The sequence below is a fragment of the Silurus meridionalis genome, chromosome 3 (assembly GCF_014805685.1).
Source record: "Silurus meridionalis isolate SWU-2019-XX chromosome 3, ASM1480568v1, whole genome shotgun sequence".
Classification (NCBI taxonomy): domain Eukaryota; kingdom Metazoa; phylum Chordata; class Actinopteri; order Siluriformes; family Siluridae; genus Silurus; species Silurus meridionalis.
This window is the reverse complement of record NC_060886.1, coordinates 30,055,368-30,074,609: the sequence shown is the minus strand read 5'-3', so window position 1 is coordinate 30,074,609 and position 19,242 is coordinate 30,055,368. Positions and strand designations below refer to the sequence as shown.

General features: G+C 42.3%; 1 protein-coding gene across 2 annotated transcripts in view; it reads right to left on the bottom strand.

The window, feature by feature from the left end:
- rab3gap1 (RAB3 GTPase activating protein subunit 1) overlaps positions 1-19,242 on the bottom strand; it is a 45,266-nt gene that overhangs the window by 12,154 nt on the left and 13,870 nt on the right. For both annotated transcript variants that reach the window (XM_046842442.1, XM_046842451.1), the window contains exons 11-18: positions 17,701-17,774; positions 16,664-16,756; positions 15,477-15,646; positions 13,479-13,586; positions 10,875-11,047; positions 9,763-9,817; positions 7,990-8,283; positions 3,748-3,885 (exon numbers count right to left, since the gene is read on the bottom strand). In XM_046842442.1, coding sequence (XP_046698398.1) covers positions 3,748-3,885; positions 7,990-8,283; positions 9,763-9,817; positions 10,875-11,047; positions 13,479-13,586; positions 15,477-15,646; positions 16,664-16,756; positions 17,701-17,774 — 1,105 coding nt within the window. The remainder of the gene's footprint in view (positions 1-3,747; positions 3,886-7,989; positions 8,284-9,762; positions 9,818-10,874; positions 11,048-13,478; positions 13,587-15,476; positions 15,647-16,663; positions 16,757-17,700; positions 17,775-19,242) is intronic.

The following is a 19,242-nucleotide window of genomic DNA, read 5'->3' as shown; positions in this document are numbered from 1 at the left end:
GCGCAGGGCTACTGAGGCCACGCCCCCTACGGGCACCGCGCATTCCTCCGTAACGTTACACCTTCAATTCTGCACCTAAAATGTTGTCTATCTTGGCGAGTATTTACGTAAATGCTATAAATATTACACGCGTGTACACGTAAAACGTGACTGTGCAACAAACTTGCGCTAACAATTAAATCAAAAAACGTCATTTGAAAAAAAAATCTGTATCAGTTTGTTTACATTTATGTTGGTATACGACACGGATTATACACGTCTCCCCACATTTGGAATTAATTCCCATAAATTACTGGTAAATTTCCAAAATTCTTCAGTTGAAATTCCTATACAAATTTTCCGCCAAATTTGAGATATGACACAATATGGGGAAACGAGGAAACGAGGCCGCACTCGTCGCCGGGCTTCCAACGCTTTTCTCTTGTTCTTTCCGAAATGTTTTAATTTCTTTTCATCTCCCGGGACGGCGGAGAAAAGCATTGTGGGATAAATCCGCGTTATCCGACATGCGAGGATGTAGCGGGTGGGATAAGGCGCTTACGAAGATGAATAGGTGTCCTGCATTGGGGTTGGGAGGAAACCTCGAGCTCTGAGCTTTTACAAGCGCCAACGTTGAATTCCTTTTATTTTAGAAAGATGACGAACTCCGGAGATCGAGACCCGATGCAGGACGAGAAAACACGGATGTTTGATCTCGGCCTTTTACAATCGCGTCAGTGTCGAGATGTGGAACGATGTTCTCTCGCGGCGGCATTCCGACTCGACTCGGGCCTTCGGAGCGACGAGACGATAAAAACGCTTGAGCGAAAAAAAAAAAAAAAAAAAAAAAATTATCCCGCGAGTTGTTTTTTTTTCCTGGTGCCTGGTGAATATTTTTGCGACAGATTTTTTTATTGCAGGAATGAAAAAGACGCAGAAAAAAAAAAAAAAACCCACACTTTGCGTAATGTAGCTTAATCAGCTTAATGTCTTACCTCGAATCACCTCAGCATCCCGCGCGCTAATTCATTACGCCAACTCCCTGATCCAATTCGAACGTTCGCGCTTTGCTAATTAGCCGAATCCTCGGCGGTGACAGAGATATCACACACGATTAAATTAAGCACACAAAAGCGGTATGTACATTTATCCACTCGTGTGTGTGTGTTTGGATCTCTGAGATGGTCACGGAGAAAGAAATGCTCGTTCGGAAAGAGTTAACGTGACCTCGGTCTGAAAAAGAAGAACGTTCACTCGGAGACTGAGACGAGCCTGTGGGTCTGTTGCCAAGCTACAAGGTTCGTTCACACAGAGAGGTGAGATCGACCTTGTGAACGCTGGAGATGTTCCTTCAAGACAAAGAAACGCAGAGCAAGATGTTCTTACACATATAGGTGCTAAAGTTTGTGGACACCCGAGTGGATTTTGCATTCCTAATCAAGTTCGTATTTTACCCTTTATAATTAACCTCCACTCTTCTGGGAAGATGTTGTGGAGACTTCGAGGTTATACAGCTACAAGTGCATTAGTAAAATCCTGATGGAGGTGAGATGAGGAGGCCTGGGGTGCAATCAGTGTTCCAGTGCATCCCACTGAAGATCTTCCAGGTCAACTCATGCTCACATCCACATTTCCTCCATTCTTCTGGTGAGATGTTTCACCAGACTTTATGAAGATTGGTCTGTGAACTTTACCACACTTTAAATCTGGACTGCTGCAAATATCAATATCAAAGGTTTTTTTAAACTTTTATATCAATATCAAAGTGTTTAATACTCGAATCAACATGGACAAATATGGTGCTTTATTCAAACTTGTGTTTATTACTCGTCAAACCAAACTCAACACAGACCATGAAGACTAAATATTCCTAAAATCTAAGTGTTTAAAACGGCGTAAATCGATGGAACTTTTGCTGTGTTTCCACACGGACGGTTTTAATGTGTGCGCCAGGGCGGATTTCGGTGCCTGATTTAAGACTTGGTGCAGTAAAACACATATTTAGTGAGTCTAATTAAAGTTCGGTGGAGTTTATTATTATAATTATTTAATATCAGAGTAAAGAAAGGGACGTCGTGAATAAACGTGTGTCGCGCAAAGGTTTTAATTTCGGCTCTTACACATTTATTTACCGTAATTTCCGGACTATTAAACGCACCCAAATATAAGCCGCACCCACTGAATTTGACAAAGATTTTTATTTTGAACATAAATAAGTCTACACTGAAACTAATGAACTTTACACAGGCTTTAATGAAAGACAGTGTCTGTTACACGGCTTGTATCTAAACAGTAGCCTACCAAGAAAGTCATTGTTCACTGTCTTCCTCCTTCCTTTCACAACTATTTCTCTCGGGAGTTTATCTTTTGGCATCGTCGTGCGTTTAAAAATCACCATCGGTGAAGCTTTTCTCCCGATGCCGTGCAGCTCAGAACACAGGTGAAGTGTGTTTTCATGCCCGGTTGTTTTCAGCGTGACGAATGATTCACATTTCCTGTAGACAGTCCGAGTGAGCGGCAGGTCAAACGTCAGAGGAACATCATCCATATTTATGATGTGGTGCGGCCCGATTCAGTGGGAGCGCATCTGATTTAATATAAAGAGTTTCATTGGTTCACCTGAACCCGTTCTGCAATTTAATTGGTCTAATGTTATGGGGCTCAGTTTTTTGCTTGTGAAACCGGGAAAAACCCAGAAAAATCCATAAATTAGCCGCTACGTTGTTTAAGCCGCAGTATATATATATATATATATATATATATATATATATATATATATATATATATATATATATATATATATATATAAGCCCATATATATACACCATATATATATATATATGGTCCCACATATGGCTTGTCCCACTACAATGTATGCTTCTGTGTAATATTACGTAAGCCGGCATGATGGTACGTTCCCTCAGTCACGCCCAGAATCCAGATGTTCCCATTTATAGATTCTGCTGGCTAACAACCTACAATTGAGCCTCACTGAAAGAAAAAAAAATCATGTGTACGGTTTGCTTTTATTTATTTATTTATTTAAATAAGGCGTGTTCATATTTCTTGTTTTTTTCACCTAAGACAATACTGCTGCAGCATTTTATCCTCGTTTCTGCAATGCAAATAAGATCTAAAGGTCTTTGTTTATGCCCGCAGTGAGAACACCAGCACCGGCTCGGGAACGCGCTGGTTTGCGAAAATCCTTCTTTTTATTGATTTTTTCTTCTTGTGATATTTAATTTTGGACTGTTTTATTTATTAATATTCTTTAACTCACAAAAAAACTAAAAAACAAAAAACGCCGTAAGATCCTTTTGAACGTCTCGTTCCACATTTGCTCTTATAATAACCTCCACTTTTCTGGGAAGATGTTCCAGATGTTGGAGGTTTTTCTTCATACACAAGCATGTTAGTAAAGTCTACGTAGGCCTGGGGGGTGCAGGTCAGCGTGAGAAGAATTCATTCTAAAAGTGTTCGATAGGTTTTTAGAGATCTATAGCAGCAGATCTTCCAGTCCATCCCATGGAAAGCAGATCTTCATAAAGCTGTTTTTGTGTCTCCCGTGAACTTCCACCGCATGCAGTTTGTTAAAGAGCTACATATGGCTGGTAAAGTCAGGTGTCCCAATACATCTCGCTATACATAATGTTGAACAAAAGTTTTGGACAAATTAAGTGTTTTGGGCGTTTTTTTATTCTATAATAAGACCTAAACGTTCCTAACTCGGCTGAATTATGGATGGTACATGTTCTACCGGGTCGTTACCTTGAAGGACTCCATGTCCGAGAGCAGGCAGGCGCTCTGCATGCGGGCACGGAGATGGGCTCCCTCGGCCGACGTGCCCAGCTTGGCCAGCACCTCCGACTGCTCCTCCAGGACGTCTTCGGTCATCGGCGCCGGCTCCTGTGAAGAAGAAGAAAAAAAAAACCAATGTCTTAGCGAACACGATGATGCACCCGGGACGGAGTTCCTGGAGAGGTCCAGGCCTCTAACGTCACACAATGGGACTTGTTTCTCCCAGGCAGAAGATCAGCTCAGCTTAATGGGACTGTCAGTCTTCAGATTCAGAGTTGACGAGTTTTACAGACTCGTTACTACATCCTGCTGTCCCTCAGCACTCCGAACCTCCAGATACACGTCTCAGGCTTAAATTAATGACCTCTGAGCTGCACCTACAGGGAGACTGGAACCAAACCAGACACCATGAGCTCTCACAGAAACCACAAACTAGCTTTTATTAGATATTTCGTCACGCATGCCGGCCCAATTACAGGTATTTCTGTTTCACATGGATGTCTGAAGACCTACATGCCGCTCATGGCCACTTTCTTCCTCACCCCCATTTCTATTTCCATTCTTTACTCCATTCCACTGGAGTCCACATCCCTCACCACATTCTTCACCAATGCTTTCGCTCATTTTCTCACTACATTCTCCACTCCATTGTCCATCTCATTTCTTACTCCATTCCTTACTCCACTCTCCACTCCAATTTCCAACCTATTCCTCATTCTCTACTGCACTTTCCATTGTCTAACTCCATTCTCCACCCCATTTCTCACTATTATTTTCTCCATTCTTCACGCTATTCCACACTCCACTCCAATCTCCAACCTATTGTCCATCCCACTCCTCCATTCTGTTCTCCATTCCACTGCTCACTCAATTTTTTACCAGTTCTCCACCTTATTCCTCATCCCATTCTCAACTCAATTCCCCACTCCATTATTCACCAACCCCAACTTTATTCTTCAGGAGATTCCTCACTCGAAGGTTTTTCCCTATTCCTCAACCCATTCTCCACCCCATTCTTCATGCTATTCTTCACTCCATTCTCCACCCCATTCCTCACTCAATTCTTTTCTCCATTCTTCATGCTATTCTTCAGTCCATTCTCCATCCCATTCCTCAACCAATTCAGCCTTTGCTCAATAGTTCCTCAGCCGTTCTCCACCAAATTCAACACTTTATTCTCCATCGTATCACTCACTCTTTTCTCCATTCTCCACCCAATTCCTCACGCCATTATTGCACTTCATTCTTCAGGACATCCCTCACTCCATCACACAACAACTGTCTTGCACTATTTCCCCACCCATTCTCTGTTTGTCATTGAACACGTTCGAGTCTTGCTGCTAAAAACCAGATCCAAAGACGGATACTATGGAATTGAGTGGCTTCAAGATCTTCCCACTCCAAATCATGTGAAGCAGATCTTCCTGGAGCTCTCTCGATGTGCACAGGGGCATCGTCATGCTGGAACAGTTCAAGCAAAGGGAACATATCATTGCTCCTGCATCTGAATCCGATCGTACGCCTCCCACTTTGAGGAAGAACCACACGAGAGCGGAGACGTCGGGTGTCCTGATACATTTGACCTCCGAAAAGCTTTTGTAGGAAGCGCAGGAAGTCCTCGAAACTGCTTCGGACCTCGAAAAACTACTCTTCCTTCGTCCTGGTTCTAATAAGCTGAAAGCCCATTCAGGCCCCCACGGGGACCCGGAGCGAAGGAAAAGATGACAGAAAAAAAGAGAAAAGAATAGAACTTGAGAGCGAGAAAAAAAATAGACGTTGACAAATAAGATGCAACAAGACGAGCTTTAAAAACAGAAAAAAAAGTGAAAAGAGAGATTATTAAAGGGGAAAAAAAAGGAGGGAGCGCTTCAGATCTAATAAAGGGAGAGCTGAGAAAAGGGTGTTGAGGGAGCGAGGGAGAAAATTATAGCAATAATGAGAGAGAGAGAAAGAGAGAGAGAGAGAAGAACAGGCAGAAGCGTGACAGACGGCAAACAAGATGCAAACGGAAAAAAGAGGGGGACAAAAAAAAAGAGAGAAAAGAAAAATGTACAGATTTGAGAAACGGCATAGCAAAAAAAAAAGAACAGATGAAAAGAAAATCTGCTGACACTTTTTCATTCCTCTCTCTTTTCCTCTTATTTCTCACAGACAAAACACCTGAGCACTTAGATGCACATCCCACTCCACCTCCACAGAAGCTCCATTCTTCTGGTAAGACGTTCCACCAGATTCGGGATGGTGCTTGAGGAGACTTGTGCGTGTTCACCCACAAGGGCACCAGGAAAGTGGCACCTCAGTGGTGAGAAATTGGGACTTCTGATCAGCAGGTCATGAGATCAAATCCCAGCACCTCCAAGCTGACCCCTGGACCCCCCTGACCAAGACCCCTCAACTGGCATCTTCCAAATACCTTAAAACATACTTTGTCATGTTGATATCATTCAGTGAGGGTCGGAGCTCTACAGCAGGAGGTCTTCTACTCCGGTCTTCCATGGTGAGAGTATCTACATAGATCTGGTTTTGTGCACAGAAACAGGAAATAGGTCTGGGGGTCTCCTCATTTAGGTAAAGAGAAGATCATGCTTCCACTTCCAAAGACGTTGATATAAATCGTGTGCTTCCTTGTCTGTAGAATCTCAGGATGAAGCAGAAGTCTGGGAGAAGTCAGAATAACTTTTGGTTATATATAAAGTGATCTATAAAAGCCGATATCTCTGGGTCGGGGATGCAGAGGTGTTGCAGGCTGCACGCCTTCGAGACTCTTCGGCGCCTTATTTTAGTCGAAAACTTCTCGATTTACGGCTCGAGTTGTGAAAAACGGCCACGAGGTGCTGGCAGAACGCACTGTTACCCATCTGTGCCCTACTTTCGCATTCTGATTAACTGCAACAAGACTTGTTTTTTTAACACCTCGAGCTGGAGCGCGTTGACGTCACGGCACCATCGTTATATTGAAAACTTCCTTTCTTCTTCTTTTTTTTTTTTAGGGCCAGCGACTGTGTATCTGAGCAGATGTTCCAAAACAAACAAAACTTTAGTTTGGAAAAGAAACCAAGACGTCTGTATCATTCTGCATATAACAGCAGTATGCATTATTCAAAAAAATAATCGTATGTAATGGTAACACCTCATTCCATGTTTAGTCTCCGTGTACTGTTATGAGAACCTCCACTCTTCTGGAAAGATGTTCCACAGGATTTTGTGGAGATTTGTGAGATTCATTTAGTTACAAGTGTGTTTGGAGAGTAAGATAGTGATGTAGGTGAGGAGGCTCCTGGAGTGCAGTCAGTGTGAAAAAATCATCCCTATAGGGTTGAAGTCAGAGCTCTATAGAAGGAGATCTTCCACTTCAATCGATGTAAAGCATATGGAGCTGGATTTGTGTAAGTGGGCATAAGTAAAATTTGGATATAAGTAAATGATTTATGTGTATTTATGCCTGATGAGCAGCACGGCGCAATTGTGGCACGGAAAAAACGTTGGCATGAGGAAGAACCCTTGAGAGAAACCAGAATCAAAAGTCGAACCCATTTTCATTTGGGTCTCCTAGTTCAGGTGAAGGGAACATTTCTTGCCAATACAACTGAGTGTCTACAACTTTGAGGTAACGGTCAGGACATATGGCTAGAAAAGTCCCAGTACCTTGTCCAACCAACCAACCAACCTCCTTACTTCCCAACCAATCTAATTATTTACCCACCAACTTACTGACCAACTTCCCTACCAACCAACCAACCTAATTATTTACTTATCAACCTACTGACCAACCTCCTTACCAACAAACCAACCAACCAACCAAATTATTTACTTATCAACCTACTGACCAACCTCCTTACCAACCAACCTAATTATTTACCTACCAACCTACTGATCAACCTCCTTACCAACCAACCAACCAACCAACCAACCTAATTATTTACTTATCAACCTACTGACCAACCAACCAACCAAATTATTTACCTACCAACCTATTGACCAACCTACCAACTTAATTATTTACCAACCTTATTACTTCCAGTTCCCCTCCCACATAACCTCCGCGCTCATGAACGATGATCCCACAATCGGCTATACGGTACTCAGCACATTTATATAACTTGTACAATCTTGAGTGAAGACGATTCGAAAAATGAAAGTTTTTTTGGCTTTGTTAGGGGACATGAGAGGAGGTGAATGACGGCTTGTCGAACGCCGGTGTTCCTGACTCACCTGCGTGATGGGAATGTAGAGCGGCTCGTTCGAGTTGAGCAGAGTCAGCTTGCCATGAGGCTGCAGTCGACCCTCAGGCTTCATTTTAACTACTGCTGCTTTAACCCCGTCCGAAGCTGCATCCTTCATGTCCTCGGCGTCGCTCAGGCACTCGAAGAACTCGTCCTCGCTGTCGCTCCACGAATCGCAGGACTTCCCCGGGGACACCTGAGGCACCGGGAGGCCGTTATCGCTGGACACGTCTTTCCGGAGCTCGTCCCTCACTTTCTTGTGCTCGATGCAGCAGTTGAGCATCTGTGTAGGAAAGAGAACTCGTTGAAATGAAACCTTTATATAAGCATTTTTTTTTTATTTTACAGGGATGAACAAATCTGTAGGAGCCCACAGAAAAGTGGTGAATGGGAGAAATGCATTAAGATGGCATCTTCCAAATGCCACAAATGTATAATTGGAGTCTGGTGGGTCAGACTAATTGTTTTCTTTGTTAAAATTTATACATACAAGCCACAACATTTCTGGGAGAACGTCCTCTGGACAAATGACACTTTAGATCTGTCCATTTGTCTGTCAATGCCATCTATCCATCCATCCACCTTTATCTGTGCCAATCTTTTAAATCCATCCATCCACCTATCAATCTACCCATCTACCTATTTATCAATTCACCCCCCTATTATCCACTTACCCATTCTGTCTATCTATCTATCCATCCATCCGATAATTCTCATCTAATTGCTCATTCTGTCTGTCTGTCTGTCTGTCTGTCTGTCAATCCATTCACCCAGTCTTGTAATTCTTCTTTCATCTCTCTCATTCAGCCTGCAGTCTCATGGTATATGATGCACAAACTACTGTATCGAGTGGCACTAACTTTATACATGCATGGAGAAATGAATAAAGCATGCCGATGGATAGCAAATTGAGAGAGAGAGAGAGAAAGAGAGAGAGAGAAAGAGAGGGTGGGGGGGTAATGGTGGTTTGCCACTTATTTTATGACCATGGTACCGTCTGGGTGCCTCATTTTATTGAGGTGATTGCAGATAAAGAGGCACTTTCTGCTTCAGCTACTCATACAGATATTACTCCCATCTCTCTCTCTCTCTCTCTCTCTTTCTTTTCACTTTTCCTTCCTCTCCATCTGTATGACTTTATGAAATGGCCATCAGGGGTCTAGGGTCACAGAGGGGCGTACAATTTCCGGAAAGTTTCAAAAGGAAATTCATCGGAGGAATTTTGGAAATATTCCAAGTCGGAGACTTACGTAATATTCATGGGAATTAATTAGAAATATGGGGAAATTTATAAAAACTATCATATACAAACAAACGTTTGGTTCGGTCATAAGCCGACATGCATTCAACATGATACAGATAAAAAAATAGCATCACTTGTCTGTCACACACAGCACAAGGAAGTTTCAAATATAAATGTATGTAATATTTATGTACATTATGTGTAAACTTTACCCAGAAGAATTTTTTTTACAATACTTTGTGTGCTCAAATGCATGTAATGGGCGTGGCCTCAGTAACCTTGCAGTAAGGGGTGATTGATCAAATTGGATAGGAATTTGTCTTTTTCTTTTGTTCCCTGTTCTAGTTTCACCTGCAATTTAGTAAATTCCCAGTTTATTCCCATTAATTCCAATGAAAATCTTGAAAAAGAAAACCGGAATTTTGCAACCCTAGCCACATCTCGAGCCACGGAGCGACTCGGAGAAATGGATAAATATATAAACAAATATAAGAAAAGATCACAGTAATAAAGGGTTACCTGGAGTTTTTGGTGTAGAAGGCAGCATCGAAGATCCGGAGGCCCAGCAGGCAACCTGGGAACGACACGAGCCGACGCAAAGAAGGGAGAGGAATTGAATAGCGGAAACAATCTGTCGAATAACCATTAATACAAAGACAATACGAGAACCTTAACAATGGATCCGTTTGCATTTCTCCTTTTGTTTTTTTCCCACCTCTCATTAGCACACAATGAGATGGCAGGTCTGGAAAACCGGAGGGACGCGGCGTATTGTTCCGTTTTCCGATTAGCAGGACGGGTACGGAGCGCTCGTCAGGCTCCTCTGAGATTTAATTGCCCATTCGGCCACCAAAATAATTGAACGTGGAGACTTAAGTCCAAACTGAGGTCGTTTTAAAGTCGAGTGCCATCTGTCTCGTTAGTGAGTTATTTGAAAAATGTATTTTTTTTGTGGGAATTTGGGGTTACCAACATTCACATCGAATATCGTTTACAAACCGACCGGTTTTGAACGGAGAAAATGCAAAATGGTGTAAATTTCCTCTCACTGATGTAAATGGCAGATGGTCCGCATCGGGTCTAGGGAGCAATTAGCAAAAAAGCATCGGCGCACAGGCGGAACGTGTGATATGACAAATCTGATGTCGAACCCAAATGATCAAGTATGACAAATCTGTTTGCACGCAAACAAACAAATAAATATATGCGGACAATAAACGCGCCAAAATGCTAACCTTTAAAGCGCCAGGATGTAAACTAATCCAGGTGAATTTAATCCCGGAACGCTTGGTCTGAGGGATGAAGCGTGGTGTTGTACACGTGATCACGTGTTGCGAAGGTTTTTAAATCAAAACGTTTCTTTGAATGGAGAATTTAATAAATATTTTACACTAATACATTTCGAAAACGTTGCGTATCAAGTCATCAGGGCCCCGACTTGCTTCTGCTTTTTGATCTCAGGTTTTAAGTCAAACACAAAGATACACACACACACACACACACACACACACACACACACACACTAAATCTGAGCACACACTCCATCACAATCTCAATCACATCACCATAGCAACAGTGAAAGTTGAGGATTGGCGTCTGGATTCGCTTGACGTCGTGTGAAGTCACTTTACCCGTAGATGAGATGATTGTTCTCCCAGCGATAGCGCATCTCCAGAACAAACTCCTGCCAGAGGTGGGCCACGGCTCTCACACCGCCGTGGTAGAAGTTCACCAAACACACGCACAACGCCAGTCTGTAGGTCAGGCAGTCCCACGGAGCCGACTTCAGCACGCTGAACAGGTTCTGCCCAGGAGAAACACACCACACATGCACATGAAGACATCCAAACGACGGAAATACACGTGTGGAATTTTTTGGTGAACAAAACAGAATTTCTTAAAAACATTGTTAAAACCAAAAATCTCTCATTTGGAGTCAACAGACCAAAGGACGTTTTTCCTCTGATCTAACGTCCATTCCTTCCGTTTCTCATCCCCATCACATCTCTTGTGCATGTCCTTCTTCTGAAATAATGGTTTCTTTGCTGCAAATCTGCCGGAAACACCTGACTCAAATAGTCTGCCACTCATCTGAGAAATCCCCGATTTCCGAGGCTGTCGATTCTAAATCTAATAAACTTATCCTCTGCAGCAGAGGTAGCTCCTGGTCCTTATTTTTGCTGTTACGGTCCCCAAACGAGCCTTTTTCATCATAGTGGTTGATGGTTCTGATACAGTTTTTGCGCTATTTCAAATTGAGCGACCTTCATTTCCTAAAGTAATAAATGTTAAATGTTTTTCCTCTTTCCTTCTTCTGTTTCTTGCCATAATATGGATTTGTACAGTAGTTGTAGCAGCACTAATTAAGGTTGTTGACTCTGTACTCACCCTTTCCTATGAATGACATAATGGTTGAAAGCATAGAAAGAAGGCAAGAAATGTCAAATTAATTTAAATGAGAGAATGCCAAGAGTTTGTTGCTCAATGGAGCTACTTTGGACAAGTGGAAAAAGAAAACAACACGTTTTTCACGTAAAGAAGTCTAGTACTTTAGTGTGCATTTAGAGTGAATTTTGAATGGTTAGAAAATTCAAGATACAGGAGCAGAAAATGTGTACATTTATATCATTTCATACAGTTAATCACATAAAAGGCTCATTTTTCTTTTTTCCCCCCAAAATCACCACGATTTGATTTTATACAACAGTTCCATTTAATATTAAGTGAATTTTGCTCAAATTGGCTGTTGGCACAGCACTGTTTTGCATCTCTGAGCAACATGATGACGTTTCGTTCCTGAACGAATCACCCGTTTAAAATGATTCGGTTCAATCGCAAATGACTCGCTTATTAACAGTGATTTGCTGCTGGCGGTTTTCATTTTACATTCAAAGTATCTTCTCATTTTTTATATTCTCAAATATCAATAATAGCAATACATGTCCCTCGGAGCTGCATTAAATTGTGTGTAAATGCATCTAAACGCCACTTCAGATGCAGATTTAGTTTCCTCTGCATTGCAATGAATGATGAATTTTGTTGACACTGATTTCATTCGCTTGGTAACAGCCAAAAAGTGTAACTCATTAAATGTAAGAATTTGACTCAAAAGATGATGCACACTTTAAAAAATAATTATTTAAAGGTAAAAAAATGCCCATAAAATGTAAAAAATCTATTTAAACCTATTAAGATTGAAGTGTCACTGCTGTGAACTGAATATGAACAATAATATCCAAGATTGTTGGGGTCCGCTGTCCATGGTCCTGAATGTACCAGCAATATAACACATTTAGCAAAATATCGTCTAATTATCATCATTGATCAAACAAAAATATTTGAAATAAATTAGTTTTTTATCACCCCAATCGTGTGGCCTTCTCGAGCACGAATCACGTTTGTAGGCGTGTTTTTGACGTGTAAATGTTTTTTTTTTTTAACTGTATGGCTTCTGCGTGAGCTCTAAAGCCGTATTGTTCTGCATGGTGTTACGCCTGAACCTTTATAGATCTCAGATTGTTCACAGACTGAATTCACGGAGAGTTGGCTACGTTTTCGTTCCTGGTTTTATTGCTAACACTGTTCTCAATGTGGACGCTCTACAGTCGGGGGAGAGAAAAAGAAAAAGAAAACGGGGAAGCTTCATTAATTTAATGTCTACAGCCAAACCCAAATGCCCTCTGCTATTAACTGGTGCAGTGACACCATCAATCAAACTTTGGTTCCGTCGATTGTTGAAGCAGAGATTCACGTTTTTTTTTTTATATTCAAAAATCCGTATAAATCAAATCCGTCTGAACCCCGTGTTTACACTCCATTTGCTCCGTTTAATAGTAACGAGGCGGGAGACTCGGAACGCGGCGTGTAAATCGTTATCGCCCACTGCGTCCGGGACACAGCGCATCGATTTCTATTAGTGAAGAGTAATGGAATCGTACGTGGCGTAGACAAAAGTATTGGGACGCTCCCGGCCGTATGTGGATCCTCTCCAAACTGTTTCCATAAAGTTGAAGACATTTAAGTGTATAACCAAGAGACCTTAACGTGTTCTTGCATTACAATGCACCTGGGCACAAACCCAGCTCCATGGAGATCTGCTTTACATGATCATGAACCCCTTGCTGATCACCTTTAAGATCAGTTTCCATGCTGACTGCACCCCAGGACTTCACATCTCACCTAAATCTACAAAATCTACAAACATTTGATGATTTAAAGAACGAAGAAGGGCTTACGTGGTCCTCCGTGTCTTTGTCCTGGTCGGTCTTTACTCCAGGGTTCGAGTGCGGCGCTTTCGCTTCGCTCGAGTCCGATTTGTCCAGCGCTGCATCTGGGAAGAGATACTAACACAAAACACCTGCATTTAATCAGAGAGCACGTCTTTACCTTCAACTTCTGTACTGAAAGGAAATAAGCAGAAGATTTCTGATCAACTACATGGGCAGGTGGGATGAGACTGAGCAGCTGGGTGCTGGTGCTGGGGGGGCAAAGCTGTGACTCCTCTCTCTCTCTATCTATCCATCTATATATCCATCCATCTATCTACCAGGTGTCCTGATAGTGTACTTTTGGCCATATAGTTTATTTTAGTCCTTTCTGAATGTCTGATGTCCCAATAATTTTGGCCATGTAGTATCTCTCTCTCTCTCTCTCTCTCTCTCTCCATCCATCCATCCAGCCAATCTATCTGGTGTCCCAATACTTTTGGCCGTGTAATTTATTTCTTTCTGAATGTCTGTTGTCCCAATAATTTTTGCCATGTAGTATCTATCTATCCATTCATCCATCCATCCATCCATCCATCCATCCATCCATCTCTCTCTCTCTCTCTCTCTCTCTCTCATTTCATTCCACATGTAGTCCTCATTTCCAACCTCCACTCTTCTGGGAAAGATGTTCCTCTAGTTTTGAGAAAGTTCAGGTACTATATATTCAATAGGGCTAGAGCGCTCTAGCAGGAGATCTTCCACTCCAACCCATGTATGGTCATGGAGGTGGGTTTGATCATGATGGAACAGGTTTGGGGTCTCCTAGTTCAAGTGAAGGCGAAAATTTCGTGCCACAGCAACCAAAGACGTCCTACAGGACGAAATCACATACTGGGAAAAGCAGGTGTCCCGATACTTTTGGCCGCACAGTTTGAGTTTTAGTGTTTTTATTTTTTATCCCCACCACCTTGATTACACTTTTTTTTTTTTTTTCGCAGATTGTCTTTTCTTCCTTCGGCTTCGTTTGTGAAACTCAATCCTACGCGATAGAAAATGTCAAAAAGAAATAAATAAAGTATAAAAGCGAAGTCTGGGTTTTATTACTGTAAAATACGACATATTTATAGCTGCCATTTCAGATTTCCAGCATGTCGGATGAAAACGGTTGAGCTGAATAGCGCTTTAAGCTCATTGCAAAGATAATATCAGTGACTAGACATCGATATGTGTGTGTGTGTGTGTGTGTGTGTGTGTGTGTGTGTGTGTGTGGAGCTTCATATTGAGGATTTATCCCTCACTCGTAGGATGGAAATGGCAGAGAGAGAGAGAGAGAGAGAGAGAGAGAGAGAGAGAGAGAGAGAGAGGGGAGGGAAAACGTTTACATTCTGACCTAAATGAATTCACGTTTATATGCACGTAATGCTGCGTGGCCACAAGCGTTGGGACACGTGACTTTTTTGATTCTTTACCCAACACTGACATATGCAGCAGACGCTCTTATCCAGATAGACTTACAATGATCTCATTCATTCACCTGAGCAGGTGAGGGTTAGGGGCCTTGCTCAAGGGCCCAGCAGTGGCAGCATAGTGGTGGTGGGATTTAAACGTATGACCTTCTGTTCAGAAGTCCAACATCTTAACCACTGAGCTGCCGCTTCCTACACAGCATAAAACCTGTTCCAGCTTGATGACGCTCCTGTGCTCAAAACCAGCTCCATGAAGATATGGGGTGAAGAGGAAGATCTCCTATGATGCAGCTCAACCCTTTTTTGAGGTGACCTTCTTACCTCACCTCCGTGAGTCCCTGACTTTATGAACACCCTTTTGGCTGAATGAATTTCCACAAATCTCCATAAAATCTAGTCGAACATCTGCCACTGAGGACTACATATGGTAATGGATGTTCAAAAAGAAGCAAATAGCAATCTCAGGTGTCCACATACTTTTGCCAATAGAGTGCAATTCATTATAGTACATGACACCGAGTGCAATCGTGTGTGTGTGTGTGTGTGTGTGTGTGTATACCAGTAAGATGGAGTTGAGGACATCGTTACTGAGCGGTGATTGGTCGTTACGGCGGTGGCGGCTGATGCGTTTGCGAGCGCTGTGCACCATGTTGGAGACCGACAGCTTGGGGATCGGCACGGCCGTGGGCTCCGTCAGCTTGGACAGCGCTTGCGTGATGTCACTGTTGTCTGAGAAATCAAACACGTGTAGGAAAAAAAAAATGTATATCATATCTGCATAATGCAATTTCTTTATGTTTATGTTAGTAAAATGTACATATTTGGTCAGTCTGACTAGAGGATTGTGATTGGAAGCTCAGATGTGAGCTCAGAGAGGTGTGAGATGAATTGGACGTAATGGAGAAGAAAACGTTGAAATGTGAAATTACTAAGGGAGGTTTTTCTCGCAATTTAAATATAAGTGTACCAGAACATGAAAACACCTCCTTTATCAGCAGTTGGTAGAACCTACATCATCAAGGCCTGAGTTACTCATCAGGTAAATACATTTTTGTAACATTCTATAAGTTTGCTTTGAGACAATATCCACTGTGAAAAGAGCTCGAGAAATACAAATTAATGTGAACTGAACTAAATCTGAATATAAAATAAAAAAACAGCGTCAGCAGTTAAATCCAAAAGCTTAAATATTAGAAGAGCACAGATGCACAAAATTCTGATCGCGATTTAACAGTAATTAAAATAATGTTATCGGATTAGATTATGGGGTGCACATACTTTTGCGTGATTGTGCATTCATTGGGATTTGTATTGAAAATACTCAAAACTCACACCCATCACACGTGCAGCAAATAGTGTTGTTGATGATCACAGACATAAACACAGACAGACAGACAGACAGACAGACAGACAGACAAATAAACAGATAGAGACAGACAGACAGACAGACAGACAGACAGATACAGAGACAGACAGACAGATAGACAGACACAGAGAGACAGACAGACAGACAAATATAGATAGACAGACAGATAGATAAATACAGACAGACAGAGAGATAAATAGATAGAGACAGACAGACAGACACAGAGACAGACAGAGACAGACAAATATAGATAGACAGACAGAGTAACTATTTTGGAACTATGAGTCTAGTTGGTTCTAAACAATCCTCAATGTACCTGACAAAAATTTCTAAAATCCATGCACCACCCTGTACACTGCAACAAAAACGCAGAAACTGACCTTTGCCCTCTTCCTCGGCTGAACTCCTACCCAGGATCTCCTCTGTGGACTCCTTCCGGCTGCCCAGCTTGAGGAACTCCATAAGAAAGTCGCCTGCGGTTCACAAAGGTGTCAATCAAACTCCTGGCATCAAATCAGTCCATTCAATTTATTCAACCGCATCGGAGCACCATTGAACCATTGATAAAAGCCGTCTTTCAGCTCGAGGGTTTCCTGGAATTAGTCCAAGCGTGCTGCACGACAGCAAACCTCGAGATAATCAACAAATAAAAGGTATTTGTAATAATTTGAGAAATAAAAAAGTAACGCTCAGCAACATCGAGGCGTTTGAGATCACAAGCTTTCGGGTGAAGACCGAGGAGTCGCGTCGACAGAAACTTTTTTAAACACTTCTAATTTCGCGCACTCAGCACTACGAGACGGCGAATTCCTCCGCGGGGAGCAATCAGACGGATGAACGGGACCCGAAGATCCCTGCTACAATATCGAAGGCATTATGGGTACTCTGGTGAAGACAGGTGGACCTCTGTGAAATAGTGAAAAAAGGTAAACGGTTGGGAATCTAATTGGTGGTGACTCGATACAGACCGAGGCTTTATTGCTGTTTTTGGTGCACAAACATCCAACTATGTTCCTGTTCCACTGTCTCCGTCTCGTCGCGTTATTGCGTTATACGGTTTCGATGGCTTTGTAACAGTTAAAAGTCTCGAAGGACAACGGATGTCATGGGAGACGGCCATTTTAACCGACTTTTGAGCTCTGCTACAGAGCTTATCACATTTCAGTATTTTTAAGGCCCCAAGTTGAGAATCTAATTCAAGGTTATTAAGAAGGATTTTAGGAATTCCCATTAATTCACACAACTCGTATATATTCTCCTCCACACGGCCTCATGACATGTCCGCTCATCCACTCGTTCTCCTCGCACCTCCGCCCTGCCCTGCTGTGATGTTTACAGGAAGAAACCTTTTTCTCCTGAAGCTACGTTTGGAACGGCCGGGTTTCAGGGTTTACGAGCGCGAGTGCGATATTCTTACCGAGCAAACACTGGGGATTGTCCGCTTTTCGCACCCGAACGGACCAGTGGGGAGCCTGGAGGGGGTCCAAATCACTGAGAGAAGAAAGAAGAAGATATACAGCCTCAGCGAATGAGGGGAAAAATCCAGCAATGCACAATTCAAGCAAACGATGAGAACCTTTAAAGGAGAAATTTCAAACTTGATCGTTAAACAGACCCGTGAGATGATTACTGAATCGCTTATTCCGTTCCTATTGGGTTCTTTCACTCAAGTAGACACGATATCATGATTTCATTTCCAGTACTGACATCGATACTGAAAACCAAAACCTTAATGATGATCATCTGCTTATCTTCTACCAACCTAATTATCTTCTACCAACCATTTATTGGTTATTTTCCCTAATGGTTATCTTCAACCAGATCCCTAATGGTTATCTTCTACCAGATAATTAATGGTTATCTTCAACCAGATCCCTAATGGTTATCTTCAACCAGATCCCTAATGGTTATCTTCAACCAGATCCCTAATGGTTATCTTCAACCAGATCCCTAGTTATCTTCAACCGGATCCCTAATGGTTATCTTCAACCAGATCCCTAGTTATCTTCAACCGGATCCCTAATGGTTATCTTCTACCAGATCATTAACGGTTATCTTTTACCAGATCCCTAATGGTCATCTTCAACCGGATCCCTAATGGTTATCTTCTACCAGATAATTAATGGTTATCTTCTACCACATTATTAATGGTTATCTTCTACCAGATCATTGATGGTTATCTTCTACCAGATCATTAATGATTATCTTCTACCAGATCCCTAATGGTTATCTTCTACCACATCCTTAATGGCCATCTTCTACAGACCATTTAATCTTCTACCAAACCCTTACCTTTTATCTCCTGCAATTGTACTGATTTGAGAAACCCAGAAGGTTGCGAGATCACGCCCCCCAAGCACGGACAGCGTAGGAGGAAAAGGTTTAAAGAAGCCGCAATGATTTGAGGGGAGAGGATTTTTCATGGAGAACGGCGCCATTGTTTGCTCGAGCGCCCTTCATTATTCTCTCACTCCTTATCTGCAGGTGAAGTATTTGTTGTTCTACTACAAAAAAAAAAAAGACCCCACAAAAAAAGGGCCCTTTTCAGAAGTGTGAGTGTCTGTGACTCACATGCTGCTGAGTCGCTGACAGGAGGAGGAAGAGCAGAAGAACAGCGTTAACGCCGTGCAACGGCTCACTGAGCAGCAGCGCAGGAAAAAAATAAGCGTCAAATCATTCGGTGCAAATTAATTGCAGCTCAGGCGGCGTCCGGCGCCGAGCTACGAGGCTCAAACCCAGCATGCGCACACACACACACACACACACACACACACACACACACAAAACCCTATCTTCACCCTTCTCCAACACCGTGCTCGAGCTGCGAAAAATTATTATGGGTAACAGGTTCTTCTGGAGGTGACAAAAAAATTAATTTGGCACACGGATCATCGGGGTGTTTTGAATTTTCGCACCTGCTGCATATTCATGCGTCGTCGCCCCCCAACACACACACACA